The sequence below is a fragment of the Salvelinus sp. IW2-2015 genome, linkage group LG30 (assembly GCF_002910315.2).
Source record: "Salvelinus sp. IW2-2015 linkage group LG30, ASM291031v2, whole genome shotgun sequence".
NCBI lineage: Eukaryota > Metazoa > Chordata > Actinopteri > Salmoniformes > Salmonidae > Salvelinus > Salvelinus sp. IW2-2015.
Genome location: NC_036869.1, coordinates 5,187,551 through 5,207,389, shown reverse-complemented (window position 1 = coordinate 5,207,389; position 19,839 = coordinate 5,187,551). Strand labels below are relative to the sequence as shown.

The 19,839-nt window shown below is 43.2% G+C and overlaps 1 protein-coding gene across 1 annotated transcript in view; it reads left to right on the top strand.

Annotated features, from left to right (window-relative positions):
• Positions 1-19,839, top strand: part of LOC111954791 (CUB and sushi domain-containing protein 3-like) — a 184,061-nt gene that overhangs the window by 100,334 nt on the left and 63,888 nt on the right. The window contains 1 exon segment of the mRNA XM_070436005.1: positions 11,313-11,501. Coding sequence (XP_070292106.1) covers positions 11,313-11,501 — 189 coding nt within the window.

The following is a 19,839-nucleotide window of genomic DNA, read 5'->3' as shown; positions in this document are numbered from 1 at the left end:
ACGTGCACGTGTTCTCTCCCACCACGTTGGCCTGCGCTTCCTAGGCGCCTTTAACAAGCAGTGCGCTGGTGGTTGTGCTTCGGAGGACGCGTGGCTTTCGACCTTCGTCTCTCCCGAGCCCTACGGATTGTAGCGATGAGACAAGAATAGTAATACAGATTGGATACCACGAAAAAAATTGGGGAGAAAAGGGAAAAATTGAAAAAAAATTTAAAAAAATAATAATAATAATTAGGCGAAAACAGCAAACAATCCCGTAAAAATGTTATAATTGTTTAATATATGTGAATGAAATAAACAGCTGAAGAATGGACTCCTATTCCTTTATTAGCCAAGCAAGGCTGTTAAAAAGCCAAACGCAGTTCTTCGTCACGGTCAGATCGAGAGATGATTACAAGAGTTAGTCAACACTCGACCAGTCCTACCAGAGTCACATGACATCAACACCCGACCTCGCACCATCCGAATGTGGCAGATGCGAGTGATGTCAGGGCTTTGTAGGAAGGAAGAATCGTCTGAGAAGCGTGTCCTAAGTCACTGATTACGAGCGAGTGTCAAATTTAATACCCTAACACGCCCACTACTTACGCGTTAACGGCCGCCTCACCCGTATACTAAGCCACCGAACGTGGTACCACTGTTAGAGTGTTCAAAGAGCCTCTGGTGAACTAACCTACGTGAGCAGGATGTTCAATCACCAACCTACATTATGTGACAGCACAGCTATTTTAAGGAACCTGTGTCCACGCGAACCAACTGAGTAGGGTCTCTGGGTTTCCCGGCTTAACCGGTTTCCAGGCTCTTATCCTCAATGGTCCTACCGTAGCAACACCCAGACTCAATCTCCTCTTTCCGTTTCCTCACGCTGTCTATCCTCTCTTTATACTCTGGTTTCCATGGCCTCTGTCTGGATATTCTTTGGATTTTATTTTAACGTTCATTTAAATACACGAGCTGACATTGCCGAGGACTCAGACTGAGCGTCAGCGAGTTCGTGAGGGTCTTTTGGATGTCGCAGTCTAAACATCTAACTTCTAAGTAAAAATGAGCTAAGTTCCCGGCTTTTTGTGAATTTTGTTTAATGTCCTGCAGGCTTGCTCTTCTAATAGATAATTGCCCAACCCATAAGGGTCAGGCTATGGGAAACATGAACAATAGTGCTTGAGCTTATTTTTATAAACTCTCTTCCTTCTCTCTCTCTCTCCTCTCATTCTCTCTCTCTCTCTCATCTCTCTCTCTAACTCTCTCTCTCTCATCTCTCTCCATCTCTCCCTCCTCCTCTCTTTCTCTTTCTTCTTTATCTTCTCATCTCTTTCTCTCTACACACTTTCTCACATTTTCAGTTCTCTTTTCGGTCTCTCTCTCATATTTCTCTTCCTTTTCTGCTCCTCTCTCTCCCTCTCTCTGCTCCCCTCTCCTCCACACTCATCACAACCCTCAGCAAAGACCAAAAGAAAACCCAGTAGTGCCTTCTTTTTAGTATTAACTGACATCAACCTTATTAATCAAGCCTCACCCCTGTGTTCCGCGACAAATCGCTATAGACGAGACCCTGAATGCAAAGATGTATTCAACTAGACTCTCCCTCTATACTCATCTTCCCACCTTGGGCGTGTAGATCTTCACTCCTACATTTCCCAACGACAGGGAACAGGTGAAAACCCGATTTGCTGATAAGAGTCTGTCCGTGGTGCGCCGAGGCGCGGACTAGCGAGCGGCGTCTGCGTCGAGAGGGGGTGAAACGCAATGAGAAGAAGGGGAGATGCCGAGTGCTATGTAGAATGCGTGAAGAAAGAAGATACGGTGTGCGAGAAGTGAGGAGATTGGTTGTGCCGGAAGAGGGAACTGCTACAGGGAAGGGGCGGAAGAGGGAGGGAGGAGCTTCCGAGTCATCTACTAGTGCGCCGCGCGACCCGTAGTGTACAGTGTATTAGACTTGTCCCACTCGTGTATAGAGGCTAGCTGTCTGCCCACAAGTATACCTAAACCCCGGCGCTGGGAGGATACCTTCCTGGTTACACATTCCTCTTGTGTAGTCTGCTGACAGAGGAGCGGTCCCCCACTACTGCATGGTCAGAGGAGGCGAGTTCGACCGCACTAGCACCTGTCGCCATAGAAACGTCGGCGCGAACACGTAAATTAACATAGTGCCCCATTGACACGACCTTCTCTTTTGTAGTCTGGCTGGACCAGGCAAGCCCTAAGTGTCAAGGTCCCCGAAGCCCGCGCGGACAGCCACGAGTTTGCAACCCAGAGGTGATAGATGAGCAATTCCCGGTAGTGCCGCCCTTACAAACCCACCAACCGAAGACCCACCAATAAAAAGAATAATGTTGAAAACGCAAACACAGTGCGTTTTCATGACATGTCCGTGGACAAAACTCAGCATGTGTTTCTCCCCCAGACAATGACTTTTCCGCACTTCCAGCTACATCTGGTCTCCCATCCAGGGGAGCAACCAGGAATCAACCGCTGGCCCCGTCGCCCACCAACCCGCCTCAGATAGGCCAGATGCGCTAAACAGCAGTGGGATGCCAGGTGGTAGCCTGGTATGTCAAGCTGGAAGGATGAATGTCGCCCCACAAATCCTGTGCACCACCTAGGACAGGAAAGCCAACCGAATGCCGAGGCGAGATCCTGAACATCAAAGCCCGTGCAAGGGCAAGCGAAGACCAAAAAGTATTCTCTGTCCAGTGTTCTGTCCAGTGTTCTGTCCAGTTCTCTGTCCGGTGTTCTGTCTGGTGCTCTGACATCCCCTCTTAGGCCTACCTCACCCCAGACCAACACCTTCGATAATTGATGGGGAGAAAAAAATCATCCTTTCATTTAGCCATCCCTGAAGTTTTTTGAGGGTCATATACATATAGTTGAAGTCAGAAGTTTACATACACTTAGGTTGGAGTCATTAAAACTCGTTTTTCAACCACTACACACATTTCTTGTTAACAAACTATAGTTTTGGCAAGTCGGTTAGGACATCTACTTTGTGCATGACACAAGTGATTTTTCAACAATTGTTTACAGACATATTATTTAGCTTATAATTCACTGTATCACAATTCCAGTGGGTCAGAAGTTTATATACACTAAGTTGACTGTGCCTTTAAACAACTTGAACAATTCCAGAAAATTATGTCATGGCTTTAGAAGCCTCTGATAGGCTAATTGACATCATTTGAGTCATTTGGAGGGGTACCTGTGGATGTATTTCAAGGCCTACCTTCAAACCCAGTGTCTCTTTGCTTGACATCATGGGAAAATCAAAAGAAATCAGCCAAGACCTCAGTTTGGTTCATCCRTGGGAGCAATTTCCAAACCACGTTCATCTGTACAAACAATAGTGCGCAAGTATAAACACCATGGAACCACGCAGCCGTCATACCGCTCAGGAAGGAGACGTGTTCTGTCTCCTAGAGAAGAACGTAATTTGGTGCGAAAAGTGCAAATCAATCCCAGAACAACAGCAAAGGACCTTGTGAAGATGCAGGAGGAAACAGGTACAAAGTTATCTATAMCCACAGTAAAAAMAGTARTATATCGACATAACCTAAAAAGCCGCTCAGCAATGAAGAAGCCACTGCTCCAAAACCGCCATAAAAAAAGCCAGACTACGGTTTGCAACTGCACATGGGGACAAATATTTAACTTTTTGGACAAATGTCCTCTGGTCTGATGAAACAAATATAAAACTGTTTGGCCATAATGACTATCGTTATGTTTAGAAGAGAAAGGGGGAGGCTTGCAAGCCGAAGAACACCATCCCAACCATGAAGCACGGGGGTGGCAGCATCATGTTGTGGGGTGCTTTGCTGCAGGAGGGACTGGTGCTCTTCACAAAATAGATGACATCATGAGGATGTAAAATTATGTGGATATYTTGAAGTAACATCTCAAGACATCAGTCAGGAAGTTAAAGCTTGGTTGCAAATGGGTCTTCCAAATGGACATTGACCTCAAGCATACTTCCAAAGTTGTGGCAAAATGGCATAAGGACAYCAAAGTGGGCAGAACTGGAAATGCGCGTGCAGGCAAGGAGGRCTACAAACCTGACTCGGTTACACCAGTCAGGTGGAATGGGCCAAAATTCACCCACCTTATTGTGGGAAGCATGTGGAAGGCTTCCCGAAACGTTTGACCCAAGTTAAACAATTTAAAGGCAATGCTACCAAATACTATTTGAGTGTATGTAAACTTCTGACCCACTGGGAATGTGATGAAAMAAAGAAAAGCTGAAATAAATCATTCTCTCTACTATTATTCTGGCATTTCACATTCTTAAAATAAAGTAGTGATCCTAACTGACCTAAGACAGGAATTTTTTACTAGGATTAAATGTCAGGAATTGTGAAAACTGAGTTTAAATGTATTTGGCTAAGGTGTATGTAAACTTCCGACTTCAAATGTAGATATTGTAGCTTAAATCAGAAATGTCCTTCAGGATGTCATCCCTTCTGAGATTTAAAGGAGAAAGATGTTGACAAGGTTTGTTGACAGTGTTTTAACAAACAAATAGGGATGACCCACTGGGCACAGACGTCAATTCAACGTCTATTCTATTTGGGGAGTGGGGAGAAAGTTTTGATCCAAAGCCATAACGTGCATGAATAATCCATTGACAGCTACTGACACAAACTCAGTTAGTCTGACTTAGGCCGTCATTGTAAATAAGAATTTGTTCTTAACTGACTTGCATAGTTAAATAAAAGTTCAATTAAAAATTGTAATTAACCATTTACATTTAAAAGCCATAAAGTCATCAATCAGTTAATAGCAAACGTTTATATTGTTCCTCGCTTTATCGTTTTCTTTTTTGAGTATGCACTGTTGTCAAACAAACTCCATCAATTTGAGTGTAAGTGTAGATGACAGGAACACTACTCATGGAAAAGTTTCACTTGACATTATATTATCATGACCTTCTTGATATGACTTGGAGTATGCACTGCTGTCAAACAATCCTCATGAATAAACATGAGATGTGGATGGGATGTGTTGACGTGTTGATATGGATATACAAGGCTTGTGACAGGTAGGCTGCATCCCAAATGGCACCCTATTCCCTTAAAGTGGAAATCAGCATTAGACACAATAACAAAGCGTCCTCCCCGCTCCTGTTTTGGTAACAAGCTGAGGGACCATGTTAACCATGTTTTGAAGCTATATTGTGTTTGTTTACATTTACTTTCATTACAAAAACATTGGAGTAAAAGAAGGTCAAAATTGGTTCTTTTTTAGTTTGTAGTTTTTTTTACCCCTTTTTCTCCCCAATTTCGTGATATCCAATTGGTAGTTACAGTCTTGTTCCATCYCTGCAACTCCCGTACGGACTTGGGAGAGGTGAAGGTCGAGAGCCGTGCGTCCTCCGAAACACAACCCCGCCAAGCCGCATTGCTTCTTGACACAATGCATGCATAACCCGGGAGCCAGCCGCACCAATGTGCTGGAGGAAACATCATTCACCTGGCTACCGTGTCAGCGTGCATGCACCTGGCCCGACACAGGAGTCGCTAGAGRGCGATGGGACAAGGACTTCCCGGCCGGCCAAACCCTCCACTAARCCGGACGACACTGGGCCAATTGTGCGTTGCCTCATGGGTCTCTCATGGGTCGCAATCCAGGATCTGTAGTAACAGTGCCTTAGAACGCTGTGCCATTCAGGAGGCCATATTTTGGGTTTTGATGGGGTACAACAGTTGAACTAAGCTCACAAGACATTTATTAGTTATATTCTTGAAGAATCAAGTCCAAAAATGGATGTAGCAACTGCTGATTTCCTCTTTAATAGTGCAAAATATTACCAGATCATATGGGCCCTGGTCAAAAGTAATGCTAATACACTCGTTCAAACAGACGTCACAAACACACACGGTATCCCCAAAGCAATACCAATGTAATGGCCATGGTGCGTTGTCAGACTGCAAAGAGACATGGAGTTGCTTACATCAGTCCCTGTCATGGTGCTCTTCGAATTCGCTACAGTGTTATCCTCAATCCCCTGCATATGGCAAGACCTTGCATAGTATATTTTAGGGAGCTAGGCTAGAAACCTATATGTTGAAACAGAAGGTTCACTTACAAATGTGCTCATAATGGCATGGTGTTTTATGTAGGCTACACTTCTAATGATTACTATCTTGTGAATGTAAGTCACTGACTGCATGGAGAAGGATTGCATGTCCATGTCGGGCTCAAGGGCTGCCCCCAAACCCCTGTCTTGGACCTTGCATAGCCACGGGGCAAGGGGCAGGTGTTTGGGTAAAGCCCCATCTGAGACAAGTCATTTTACGTTCTATTATTATAACAGCCAACAGGTCTAGCCACTAGCCTCTATAAGGTAAACACGTGGTAGCCTAAATTAACGGTATAGCTGAGATAAATAACCTATAACGGAGACGATGCCCCTGTTTTGGGATAACCTATGCATTCTTCATTCCTCCCATCCTTGAAGACATTACAAATAGATGGATAGTGACAGGAGATATTACGCTAGGCTACGAACCAAATCATGTCAGATCAGTGATTATTTCTTTATAGCCTATATAGCCTATCATAATTGATCTAATAGGCCTATATTTAGATTAATAATTATTTCAAGAAAGGGAGAATCCATCCATGAATATATTCAAACAGCTCCTCAGATTAGCTGCTTTGTGCATGCAAAAGTGGTCCTTGAGTTGCCTCTCCTCCCACAGACACGTTTGCGTAAAACCCCTGTTTCATTGTTTATTCCTCCAGCAGCTGTTTGGATAATTTACTTTCACTTGCCCTCTGTAACGTATGATTAACCTTCAGGTTAGGGTACTCAATCTAGTGGGCCACTATAGGTTTATAATGCAGATTTGGAGAGCAGCTTGACGAGGGACACGGACACACGCATAGCCCTCCACCAGGATGCCAAGATACTTTGTTTTATTGGGTGTGCAGACATAGCCTACTGGCCTATAGTCGTTAGAAGGATAGTTACAATAACGGGGGAAATACTACTGTTAGTAATGCACCATGGATAAGGTTGTGAATAGTTGCCATAATGCGCAGATTTTTTGCAAGATGTTTGCCTAGGCTACGCAGCAGAACGTTGTATAGCGAATACAGTGACAAGACAGTTGTGCAAATAATGCACCATGGCCGTTAGAAGAGTGTATGCCAACAGTCTGAAAATGCCAGTGGGAACTTGGTGTGCGCGTGCGTGTGTGTGTGTGTGTGTGTGTGTGTGTGTGTGTGTGTGTGTGTGTGTGTGGCTGTTGGTGGTGTGGTGTGTGTGTGTGTGTGTGTGTGTGTGTGTGTGTGTGTGTGTGTGTGTGTGTGTGTGTGTGGTGTGTGTGTGTGTGTGTGTGTGTGTGTGTGTGTGTGTGTGTGTGTGAGATGTTTTAGGTCATTAAATTGATAAGCGTGAGTGAGCAGTGACGCCTGTTTGAACAACTGTATTAGATCATCATTGCAGTGGCGGTCAGTGCCGTATAAGATGAGGGAGGACAATATTATTTCTATTATAGTATATTGGATGATGTCATTCATATTCCATTCAACGAGCTCAATGTAACATTCATTCATTCATTCAGTTACTACATAATACTCAAATTTTCCCTGTACCCATCATGAGGTTGCTACAACCTAGCCTATAATGAAAGTTTTACACCGTAGGTCGAGAGAAATTTGAGTAATCAAGGTGACAGAAATTGACCCTTTCAATACGCCTTGCGCACCCTCTTGCCGCATCTATCTGATCTAGGGTGTAAGCTATAGTCCACCAGTTGCAAACGAGGGTTTCTCTATTGGACAAATTCAGGTATGTTTAACCCGTTTCATTCCAGTTTAAGAAACATTTTTCAACAGAATCGAGCGAATTATATCCCTGATCACACGCAACACAGTTCACTTTCAAAGCGCAGCCACATAAACTCAGCAAAAAAAGAAACATCCTCTCACTGTCAACTGCGTTTATTTTCAGCAAACTTAACATGTGTAAATATGTGTATGAACATAACACGATTTCAACAACTGAGACATAAACGGAAAAGTTCCACAGACATGTGACTAACAGAAATTGAATAATGTGTCCCTGAACAAAGGGGGGGTCAAATCAAAAGTAACAGTCGGTATTTTGGTGTGGCACCCCAGCTGCATAAGTATGCAGTGCATCTCCTCCTCATGGACTGCATCGATTTGCCAGTTCTTGCTGTGAGATGTTACCTCCACTCTTCCAGGCAAGGAACCTGCAAGTTCCCAGACATTTCTGGGGGGAATGGCCCTAGCCCTCACCCTCCGATCCAACAGGTTCCAGGCGTGCTCAATGGATTGAGATCCAGGCTCTTCGCTGGCCATTGCAGAACACTGCCATCCTGTCTTGCAGGAAATCACGCACAGAACGAGCAGTATGGCTGGTGGCATGTCATGCTGGAGGGTCATGTCAGAGTGAGCCTGCAAGAAGGGTACCACGAAGTAGGATTTCTTCCCTGTAACGCACAGCGTTGAGATTGCCTGCAATGATAACAAGCTCAGTCGCGATGATGCTATGACACACGCCGCCCAGACCACGACGGACCCTCACCTCCAAATCGATCCCGCTCCAGAGTACAGGCCTCAGTGTAATGCTCATTCCTTCGCGATAAACGCGAATTCGACCATCACCCTGGTGAGAAACAAACGCGACTTGTCAGTGAAGAGCACTTTTTGCCAGTCCTGTCTGGTCCAGCGATGGTGGGTTTGTGCCCATAGGGGATATTGTCGCCGGTGAAGTCTGGTGAGGACCTGCATTACAACAGGCCTACAAGCCCTCAGTCCAACTCTCTCAGCCTATTGCGGACAGTCTGAGCACTGATGGAGGGATTGTGCGTTCCTGGTGTAACTCGCAGTTGTTGTTGCCATCCTCCGCTGTCCCGCAGGTGTGATGTTCGGATGTACCGATCCTGTGCAGGTGTTGTTACACGTGGTCTGCACTGCGAAGGACATCAGCTGTCCGTCCTGTCTCACAGTACGGACATTGCAATTTATTGCCCTGGCCACACCTGCAGTCCTCATGCCTCCTTGCAGCATACCTAAGGCACGTTCACACAAATGAGCAGGGACCCTGGGCATCTTTCTTTTGGTGTTTTTCAGAGTCATTAGAAAGGCCTCTTTAGTGTCCTAAGTTTTCATAACTGTGACCTTAATTGCCTACCGTCTGTAAGCTGTTAGTGTCTTAACAACCGTTCCACAGGTGCACGTTCATTAATTGTTTATGGTTCATTGAACAAGCATGGGAAGCAATCTTTGAAAGACAGGGTCCTGAAAAAGGGACATTTATTTTTTTGCTGAGTTTACAAACAACATGATCTCTTTGATCGCTGTATAATTKATACTCACATCTATGCTCTCCCCTCCTCTCACCTTTTCCCTTCGCTTGTGGACATCAGTGCACAACATATCAGGTCTGTGACCAGGTGAAAAAACCTTTCCCAGCCAAACCTTCATATCATAACCGCTACACACAGCCTACATCATTGTCACCATAGCTAATGTCATATTCAACATAGCTACTTGAACTAACTTGTTAGTAAACCCGCTACAATCATGCAGTACAGTATACAGTCASCAAGCAGTTTAGCAGTTACACAGGTGGGCCCCGGTGGCAAGAAATTAATAAAACCAAAAGCTTACCTTGACTTGGAAGATTTCCAGTGTTGGATAGCCATAGCCAGCCAACTAACATAGCATCCCTCTCTGTTTGAGCCGGGTGTTTGAGTAGGCTAAACTAGCTAGCTACATTCGCTAGCTAAGTAAGTGAAAGCAACAAAAAAATACTACTAAATATAGCTCTCTCTCACTCACTCGCTTCTCCATTTTTGAGGAAATGAATTTGTACAAACTGTTAAAATATTGTCTTTCTCTTTGAGTCAACTACTCACCACATTGTATACACTGCAGTGATAGCTAGCTGTAGCTTATGCTTTCAGTAATATATTCATTCTCTGATCCTTTGATTGGGTGGAACACATGTCAGTTCATGCTGCAGGAACTCTGATAGCAGTTGTCATGATTACTGTGTAAGTCTATGGAAGGGGGTGAGCTCCACGAGCCACCTAGGTTTTGTATTAAAGTCAATGTACCCAGAGGAGGACAGAAACTAGCTGTCCTGCGGCTATACCCTGGCACTACCCTACGGTGATGTTGAGGCTACTGTAGACCTTCATTGAAAAACAGTGTGTTTCAATAAATGATTTGGTGACGTTAATATATTTACTATACTTTTATCTAAAAAGGATAACTTTTTTAATGTTTTACTATTTTTATTTTTATGAAATTCACTGAGGAGGATGGAACTCCACTTCTTCCTCTGAGGAGCCTCCACTGTTAGAGTGATGGCCATTTGTTTGTTTTGCTCCTACTTTTTACCGCCCACACACACACACACACACAGCACCTGGCATACACTAACACACCCTGCATACACACACATAACACACACACGCACACACACACACACACACACCACACACACACACACACACACACACACACACACCACACACACACACACACACACACACACACACACACACACACACACAAAAAACCCACCAGCAAACAGGAAATGTACTACATTACATACTGTAGAAACACATGAAGTATAGGCCTATCTGTGCACATTAAACAGTAATTAAAAACAGATTCCCACTAGGACCATGTGATATTGGAATATAGGGCTTTTTAACACAACAAAGCCAAATACTGTAAATGAACTGAAAGTATTGATGTACCGCTAATGTGTGTTATTGAACTACAAACATCTTATACCTCAAAATACATCTGCAAGTAATCTCATCTTTGATTTTCCTACACAGTAAAAAAAAAGCCTGGTTTGAAAGGCCTTCGATTTGTTTGAAGCTCAAACTCGGGGTTCGGTTGAGATAATCTGATATCATTCAGAGGAAATGGTTCCAGAAACTATTCACCCTGTTCAGATGAAAAAAATCTCCAAGTACCACCGCCCCTCGTGTTTTATTTTTCTCTGCCGTACTTATTAACTTGCCACAACTTCTCTTCCTGTTCTTTACAACTTGGAGTAGCCTATGTACTGCATTCAGTCAAGCCCTGTTGAAGTGAATGTATATTAAAGGTGACTACGCTGTTTCAAAGGTTTTCATTGACATTTTATTAACACMTTATTATGCACTGGAATGTCAATTACATTATTGATCTTGTTTATGTGACATGTTTCATCTCCTTGTTCTTTGGAGTACAAACATATGTATGCTCTGCATTCAAACAAACCCTCATTGAATGTACATGATCCAAAAGTTTGACATGACACCATTTCTCTCCTCCTTCTTCAGAGTACAATTTGGAGCCATGTGAGGACCCGGGGATGCCACAGTTCGGCCAGAGGAACGGCTACAGCTTTGGCATCGGGGACACCCTGACGTTCTCTTGCAACATGGGCTACCGGCTAGAGGGGGTGCCAGAGGTCATCTGCCTGGGAGGGGGGAGGCGCATGTGGAGCGCACCTCTGCCAAGGTGTGTGGGTACGTGGTCACCTGTTTTCATTCCCTTACAACTATTGTTACAATGCTTGTGGTTGATATGATTTTATTTTATATCTAATTACAGTGATTCTCAGTGATGGGCTTTCTGAAAACCTTACTGTCAAAATCCTTTTGAGAGGAATTATTGAGGAAACAAAGACGGAGGTAGCAAGGATTTGACAGATAGTAAGGTTTCCAGACAAAGCCTTGCGCCTGCATGTTTAGTCTTAGCTAAGTGGCATCACACCTGATTCAGCTAATTGARTGATCTTCAAACAACAACTTGATTAGCTGAATRAGGTGTTTCACTGCTGAGCTGGGACAAAACCTGCAGTACTCTGGCTCTCCAGGGGCATGGTTGAGGATCACTGGTCTATATTGTTCACCATGGACGTTTCCTTGCTTGTTGAGCTCTGAGCACTGAGAAGGAGTAGGGAGGGCATACACTCTTAAAACATACAGGTTCCAGTTAAAACCAAATAAGTTTCTTCAGAGKGATCACATAGGGGAGCCATTTTAGGTTCTCCGAAGAACATTAAATGGGATGGTTATATCCATGAGTGTTAATTTAACTCTTTACAGTGTTACTCGAACTCTTGAATCAACACTAGAAATGTTACACTGAAAAATCAARACTAGTTAACACCAATGTGTTGTATGCTATGAAAGGGACACATCTGAAGGCTTCCATACATTTCAATAACCTTTTAGAATTCTGAAGAACCGTCGATGCTACGTCAAGGACCCCCCACTTAACTCAAAGGTTCTTTGTCAGGCAAGAGTTTTCCAAAGAACCTTAACAGCTGAGGAAGAACCATTTAAGAACCTTTGGTGTTGGGTACTCTGTTTAAGATATGCCACAGTAAACCCGAAGAAACACGCAGAGACAGACAGTCAGGCGGACAGAGAGGCAGGCACACAGCTAGATACATAGAGCCCTGTGTCTGTGTCTGGCTTTCTTGATCCGTCTACATCAAACCCAATCTGCCCCTTGTCCTCTGTCCCTGTAGGGGAGTGTCTCTGTGTATCACTAACAAGCTGGGAGAGGTCAGATGGGTTGTCAACAAGGCTAATGCAAAGAGACTAGCATGACTGTATGCTGTTTAATAGAGATACTGTGGAGTGAGCTATGAATCTCACTGTCACAATGTACCAAGCAAACCCCAGTCTGCTACACCACCTATGCAGTGGGGTACCCAGACCTTGGTTCATTGGTATTTTTCTATAAAGTAGTTTAGCTCCACTTAATTGAGCCATGGAATCATCCCAGAAGTGCACATTCCACCCATCTGGCACTCCAGGCASGCTCAATCAATCATTKAAAAATATTTGATAAAAAATTATATTTGAACGCAGGTATTTCCCCAGTCTCCTCCTCCTCAGATGAGGTTTCTAGCGCTCTTGTTCCCCCACCAAACCTGCCTCTTCCTGTTTCTACAGTACTTACCGCGGCGTCCTCACTGGTATGACACCAGCTGCTCGAGGAGAATAGTGATTTACAATTCATGCTGTCATGTGGAGATGTTCCTGGATTGTATCTCTCCGTGCATTCTGCCACACGGAGCCAAGTAAAAGGAATCCAGCAACCGCTAAACATCCATCAAATCCCAGATGTGTCTGAATAAAACACTATCCGCTGGAATTGATCCACACATGTATAATGTCCGGGCCCTAACTGCTGGGCATAAACAGATTAGTAATTATAATAATGGAGAACTTTTCAGATTTTTCCAACGGAGCCCAAAAAATAAAATAATTCACGGCTGGGAAGGTCACCAGTAATTTTTCATATTAATTGAAAAATTAATGATATGCATTTGTCAACGCTGTGTGTGCGTGTCGTTTGTTTACTTGCCTTGTTTCTGTCGTTTCATTTTTCATGGTGTTCATTGGTGCCAGATCTGTAATCTTGAGAGTGACTAGAAAAACAAGGCCGCTAATTTGTGTTTTGGCATGACTTTTCAAAATGCCATCAGGTATACTATACGCTTRAGGCGTAGAGTACACAGTGGGCAGTGACAAAAACAAGAATCTGTGCACAGAATACTTTTTGGGATGGTCTATATCCTGGAAGTTTAGCCTTTTATCATCAATACAGTGGGCAATGTAAGCTTTTTGGGAGGCTCAAGGAGTGTGGGATGTGGATTAAAAACCTACAGTGTATGAATCATGTGTGGCAGACAAGCAGTAACACAAGCATCAAGTTTCCCAGCCATCCATCACAAACACCAATTTCTGTATTCACCCCAAAACAAAATGACTAAATTGTTWAAAAAAATATGTACACCATGCCCTCTGCATTCATGAACGTCCATTTCCTCTTGGCAGCACTGTATATACCGTACAATCCATGCTGTGTGTAAAATTTTTAAATCTAAAAGTACAAATCAAACCACCTTTATAAGACATGTACAGATGTAGGATCTAAATTTGATTCCTCTTTTCCTGCACATAATCCACATAATAAGTTACATTTCCTGTTGCTGCAGGATTATTTTCCTGCTGTGGCAAACTGACTCAGATTAAGATCCCATATCTGTATCCAACTGTGATGCTTTTACCAAATCGACACATCTGTACTTTCCTTCTCTCTTCAGTTTAATGATATTCTTCGAGATGAATCTCTCCTGACTGTAAAATGTGTCTCCGCTTCCAGTCTGTCTGTTATAGGCACATTCATCACAGCAGGTGGCATTTATAAGGGATGCCATGCCCCTTCCACAGGGTGCAATAACAGTCACGTGATCGCATATTACACAGCCTTTTCCTATAAGGCGAGAGCGTAAAATGTGTCTCCATTTGTTCATTGTTGTCACTAACATCTGACACCTGTTAGAATGGGTGGCAACAAGAATCGGTGCATCACTGTTATAGGCTAGGTTGGTGGATGTGTAATACATTTCCAGTTGAAGTCGGAAGTTTACATACAGTTAGGTTGGAGTCATTAAAATTCGTTTTTCAACCACTCCCCAAATTTCTTGTTAACAAACTATAATGTTGGCAAGTCGGTTAGGACATCTACTTTGTGCATGACACAAGTAATCTTTCCAACAATTGTTTACAGACAGATTATTTCACTTATAATTCACTGCATCACAATTCCAGTGGGTCAGAAGTTCACATACACTAAGTTGACTGTGCCTTTAAACAGCTTGGAAAATTCCAGAAAATTATGTAATGGCTTTAGAAGCTTCTAATAGGCTAATTGACATCATTTTGTCAATTGGAGGTGTACCTGTGAATGTATTTCAAGGCCTACGTTCAAACTCAGTGCCTCTTTGCTTGACATCATGGGAAAATCAAAAGAAATCAGCCAAGACCTCAGACAAAAATTGTAGACCTCCACAAGTCTGGTTCATCCTTGGGAGCAATTTCCGAACACCTGAAGGTACCACGTTCATCTATACAAGCAATAGTACGCAAGTATAAACACCATGGGACAACGCAGCCGTCATACCGCTCAGGAAGGAGATGCGTTCTGTCTCCTATGGATGAACGTACTTTGGTGCGAAAAGTGCAAATCAATCCCAGAACAATAGCAAAGGACCTTGTGAAGATGCTGGAGGAAACAGGTACAAAAGTATCTATATCCACAGTAAACCGAGTCCTATATCGACACAACCTGAAAGGCCGCTCAGACAACTTCCGGGGAAATTGGAGGATGCACAATTCAAATAAATAATCATAAAAATTATGGATATTAAACATTTAGGTGCATACAAGTGTCTTATATTGGTTAAAAGCTTAAAGTCTTGTTCATCTAACTGCATTGTCCAATTTACAATAGGCTTTACAGCGAAAGCATGCCATGCGATGTTTGAGCATGCCATGTTTGAGGACGGCGCCCCACATCAAAATATTTTTCAACCAGCACAGGCTTCATAAAATCACAAATAGCGATTAAATATTGACTTACTTTTTGAAAATCTTCCTCTGATTTGCAATCCAAAGGGTCCCAGCTACAACATGCATTGTCGTTTTGTTAGATAAAATCCTTCTTTATATCCCAAAAAGTCTGTTTAGTTGGCGCCATCGATTTAAGTAATCCACGCATTCAACATGCAGAGAAAGGAATCCAAAAAGGTAATGCTAAACTTTGTTAAAACAAGTCAAAATACATTTCTATTTAATCCTCAGGTACCCTAAAATGTAATTAAACTATAATATTTCATAAGGAAAGAAGTATGTTCAATAGAAAAGCAAAATAAGCAGGTGCGTGTCCTCTTCGTCGCGCGCACAGACTGATTTCCAACTCTGATTCCCAGTACTAGAACTCAAAATTCTTCCTCGTTTGGGAAGAAACAAGCCTGAAACCTTGAACAAATACTGTTGACATCTAGTGGAAGCCATAGGAATTGCTATCTGGGAGCTGGATTTGGATATGACCCTATACATTCCGTTGGAAGAGCATGGGCGATCAAAGATTTATTTTTTCCAGTTGGTTTCTCTTTGGATTTTCTCCTACCATATCAATTGTGTTTTAGTCTCATACATTATTTTAACATTTCTACAAACTTCAAAGTGTTTTCTATCCAATGGTACCAATTATATGCATTTCCTGGCTTCTGGGCCTGAGTAACAGGCAGTTTACTTTGGGCACATCAGTCAGACAGGAAGTTGAGAAAAATAAACCCTAGTCTGAAGAAGATTTATTAATGTGATAATTTTTCCAGGAATGTATTTTTAGAGGAATTGATGAGCCCTCTGATAGACATGGAGTAAACATTTAAGATATGGCCTGCGTCCCAAATGGGTGGTGCCATTTGACGTACCCATCGGTTTGGATAATGGCATTGAGTGTAAATCTTAGAACACAGACAACAACAATAGACTACTGGTGAATAGAAGGATGCAGGTCCTCTGGAATAAAGCAATAGAGCCCTAAAGTCTGAGTCCCAAATGCACCCTATTCCCTTTATAGTGCTCTACTTTTGACCAGAGCCCTATGGGGCTCTATATAGGGAATAGGGAGCCACTTTAGTGGCATTCTCTGTGTTTATAATGAGGATATCATTTTTTTACTGCTACCGTACGGCTCCAAAACAAACAAACTAACGAGATAGCCATTTTGGGCCTCATTAGAGAAACCTTCGTCTTGACAACACCACAGATAAGAGAAAGAAGTGASTTGTGTGTTTTGGGGATAGAGAGGAAAGAATGTTGTTTTATTAGATTGAGGTCGATGTCGATCATTTTGCATTGGCCCTAAGGGTGTTATGTACAGGTAACTTCCAAAATAAAGGAAACTACAATATAAAGTAGGGAGATGGGCCATCACAATCCGCCAGAACAGCTTCAATGTGCCTTGGCATAGATTCTACAACTGTCTGGAACTCTATTGGAGGGATGTGACACCATTATTTTTGCAGTTACCTGTACGTGATAAGCAAAGAGAGAAAGGCCTGAGGGGATATAGATTTTAATAATAGATCTACACATTTTGACAAACTGTGACAGTTTGTCCCATCAGCATTCCACATGGGGTATAGTGTAGACACCAATATTCTCAAATCAAAATGGCCGCCGCATATTTGTCACAAACCAGATATTTCAACTGGTTATATTTGTTGTTTCTCTTTATCCTCTGTGTGCTTTGAAATATCAGTGCTGTGACAGCATGGGTGCTATTGATTCCTACTGTGGTTCCTACTGTGAAGCCTCTCCTATTGAAATGCAATATGAAACATTTCATCTTTACTAGCCATTGGATATTCACATATTCATCGTGGGTAAACAGACACCATTTTGATAAACATTGCTCTGAGGCAGATTGGTATCTCAGTATTTTAGTTCTGACTCAATTAACACAGTTTATTATGACACACACTCACACACACACACACACATATATTGCCGTCTCATGATCCAATGACTTGTACAGTGAGTATTATCAATTATTAATATAAAGGTATCAATCCCACACTCCTTTTCTCTTCCTAAAGAAGTCAAAGGGTTGATTGCTTGCTATAAAAGCAGGAGGAATATATTGGAGAGAACAGCAGCAGCCTGAAATGACCAACAGTGGGTTTCAGAATGCTCAGCTCATTGTTCTGTTGTTGTACCAAATACCCCATATAATAACCCACACAGAGATGAACATAATCATTAGCATAGATATTAAAACAATATTTTGACTGTGAATTGGGTCTGAATTTTGATACATTGCTGGGGTTCTTTTTCACCGGCAGGGGACATCCCTCCCTGCAGTTTATTTTATGGCTGTGGTTCTGTTCCAAAAGCCACCATATTCCCTACATAGTTGCACTACTTTTGACCAGAGCCCTATGAGCCGTGGTGAAAAGTATTGCACTACATAGGGAAAAGGGTGGCGTCTGGGAAAAGGGTGGCTTTTGAGACGCAACCAATGACTCACTGTGATATGGATCGTGTCTYTTCCATCAACTGGTTAATATGCGTTAGCACATCTCTGAGGATGCTGAATACATTTTCCCTTCCATTAGATTAAGTCTAAAGGTGTTCACTCTTTTTGTTCCTGGAATACAGAGACACCAGTAGTCACAATACTATGTTTCCTACCAGTTAAAATGTTAAGTACATTAAAACTACACAGGTCATACCCTTATTGTTACCGTATAATAATGGCTATAAAATATAATTTCATTTATTGCATTTATTTGTTAGGGACAATGTATATCAATCAACATTTCTGGTAATGTGCCAGCTGGCTAGTTTTCAACTGTAGTCCCTGGGAAGGTAGATAAAAGCATTTATACTTCGAACACAATGTTTGTTAAAATCCACTAATGAAATCTGATAGTTTTGGACACTTCTGTCTCAGAGATCAGTGCAGCGACAGGTGCATGGTATCCAGCTGCTGGGATGAAGAGCCAGAATAGACACAGTGGTTTGTTTCCCTGTCTAAAGCCAAAGAGCAGAGAGAGAGACAGTACCTTAACTGCTGAGTTGCCTGCAGTGTGGTGATGGCTTAAAGAGGATCCTCCACACTCCATCTCTTAATGGCATCGCTTTATCATCGTCTGTAGGCTCCAACAGAGCATACCCCCCCCTTCTTCCATCTTTCGTTCCCTCTCTCTCTCTCGCTCTCTCTCTCTGTCTCTCTATGCCTCTCTCTCTCCTCTTCTCTCTCTCTTCCTCTCTCCTCTGTCATCTCTCTGTCTTCTCTGCCATCTCTATTGCCTCTCTCTCTCTCTCCTCTCTCTCCTCTCTCTCTCTTCTCTCTCCTCTCTCTCTCTATCTCTCCTCGTCTCTCTCGGCTCCCTCTCTCTCGGTCATCTCTGCTCGGTTCTCTCTCGTCTTCTCTCCGGTCTCTCCTCTCTCTTCTCTCCTCTCCTCTCTCTCTCTCTGTCTCTCTCTCTCTCTCTCCTCTCCTTCCTCTCTCTCTCTCTCGCCTCTCTCTCTCTCTCTCTCTCTCTCTCTCTCTCTCTTCTCTCTCTCGCCTCCTCTCTCGCTCTCATGGCATCCCAGTGCCAATTAATTTCACTTCCACCAAACGGCAAAAGATGACTATCTGCATTACAGACCTTAGATACATGCACTACAGTGTACATGTGTGTGCATGCGTGCGTGTGTGTGTGTGCGAGTGAACGGTGAAGAGCAAAAAATGAAAAATAACATGAACATGACGCACCTTATCTTTAGTGGCGATGGCGCCAGCAGTGACACTCTACTCATATCTCCCATGATCCTCCCCTTCAACTTGCTCCGTCCTGTTATTCTTCTGGACACATGGTGTGTTTGCCACAATGGGACTGTCCCCTTATCTTCTCTTGACACTCCCAGATAATAAAAGAGGAAGGGGAAGTTAATACACAGACTGTGTCCCAAATCACACCCTATTATCCCTATAGTGCACTACTTTTGGGCCCTGGTGCACTAAAMAAAGAATAGGGTGGTATTTGGGAGGCAGCATGTGTGGAGTAGAGTGTCTTCCAGGGTGGTCACTGTGGAGAGACTCCAGGGGGTTGGTGATGTACAGGGAGATACAGGATATGACTGATAGGGTTGAGTGGACTGAATGGGCCTAGAGACCCGGGGGCAGATCTATAGATGACGCCATGAATGGTGAGGTTCAAGTTCAGCGACACATACCCTTTGTAATTAGAACACACACATACACACACTTGCAGCTTTGCTGGCTTGGCCAACCATATATGAGCCTAGCCGAGCATGTAAGCGTGACATTTTTACAGGATGTTTTTAGGGGGCAGAGCATTTTAACTCAGACCACCAACATGCTCTGGGTTTGCAGTATGCACATGCTCCTCCCTCCTCCCAGTCCATGCCCCTCCCTCCTCCCAGTCCATGCTCCTCCCTCCTCCCAGTCCATGCTCCTCCCTTCTCCCAGTCCATGCTCCTC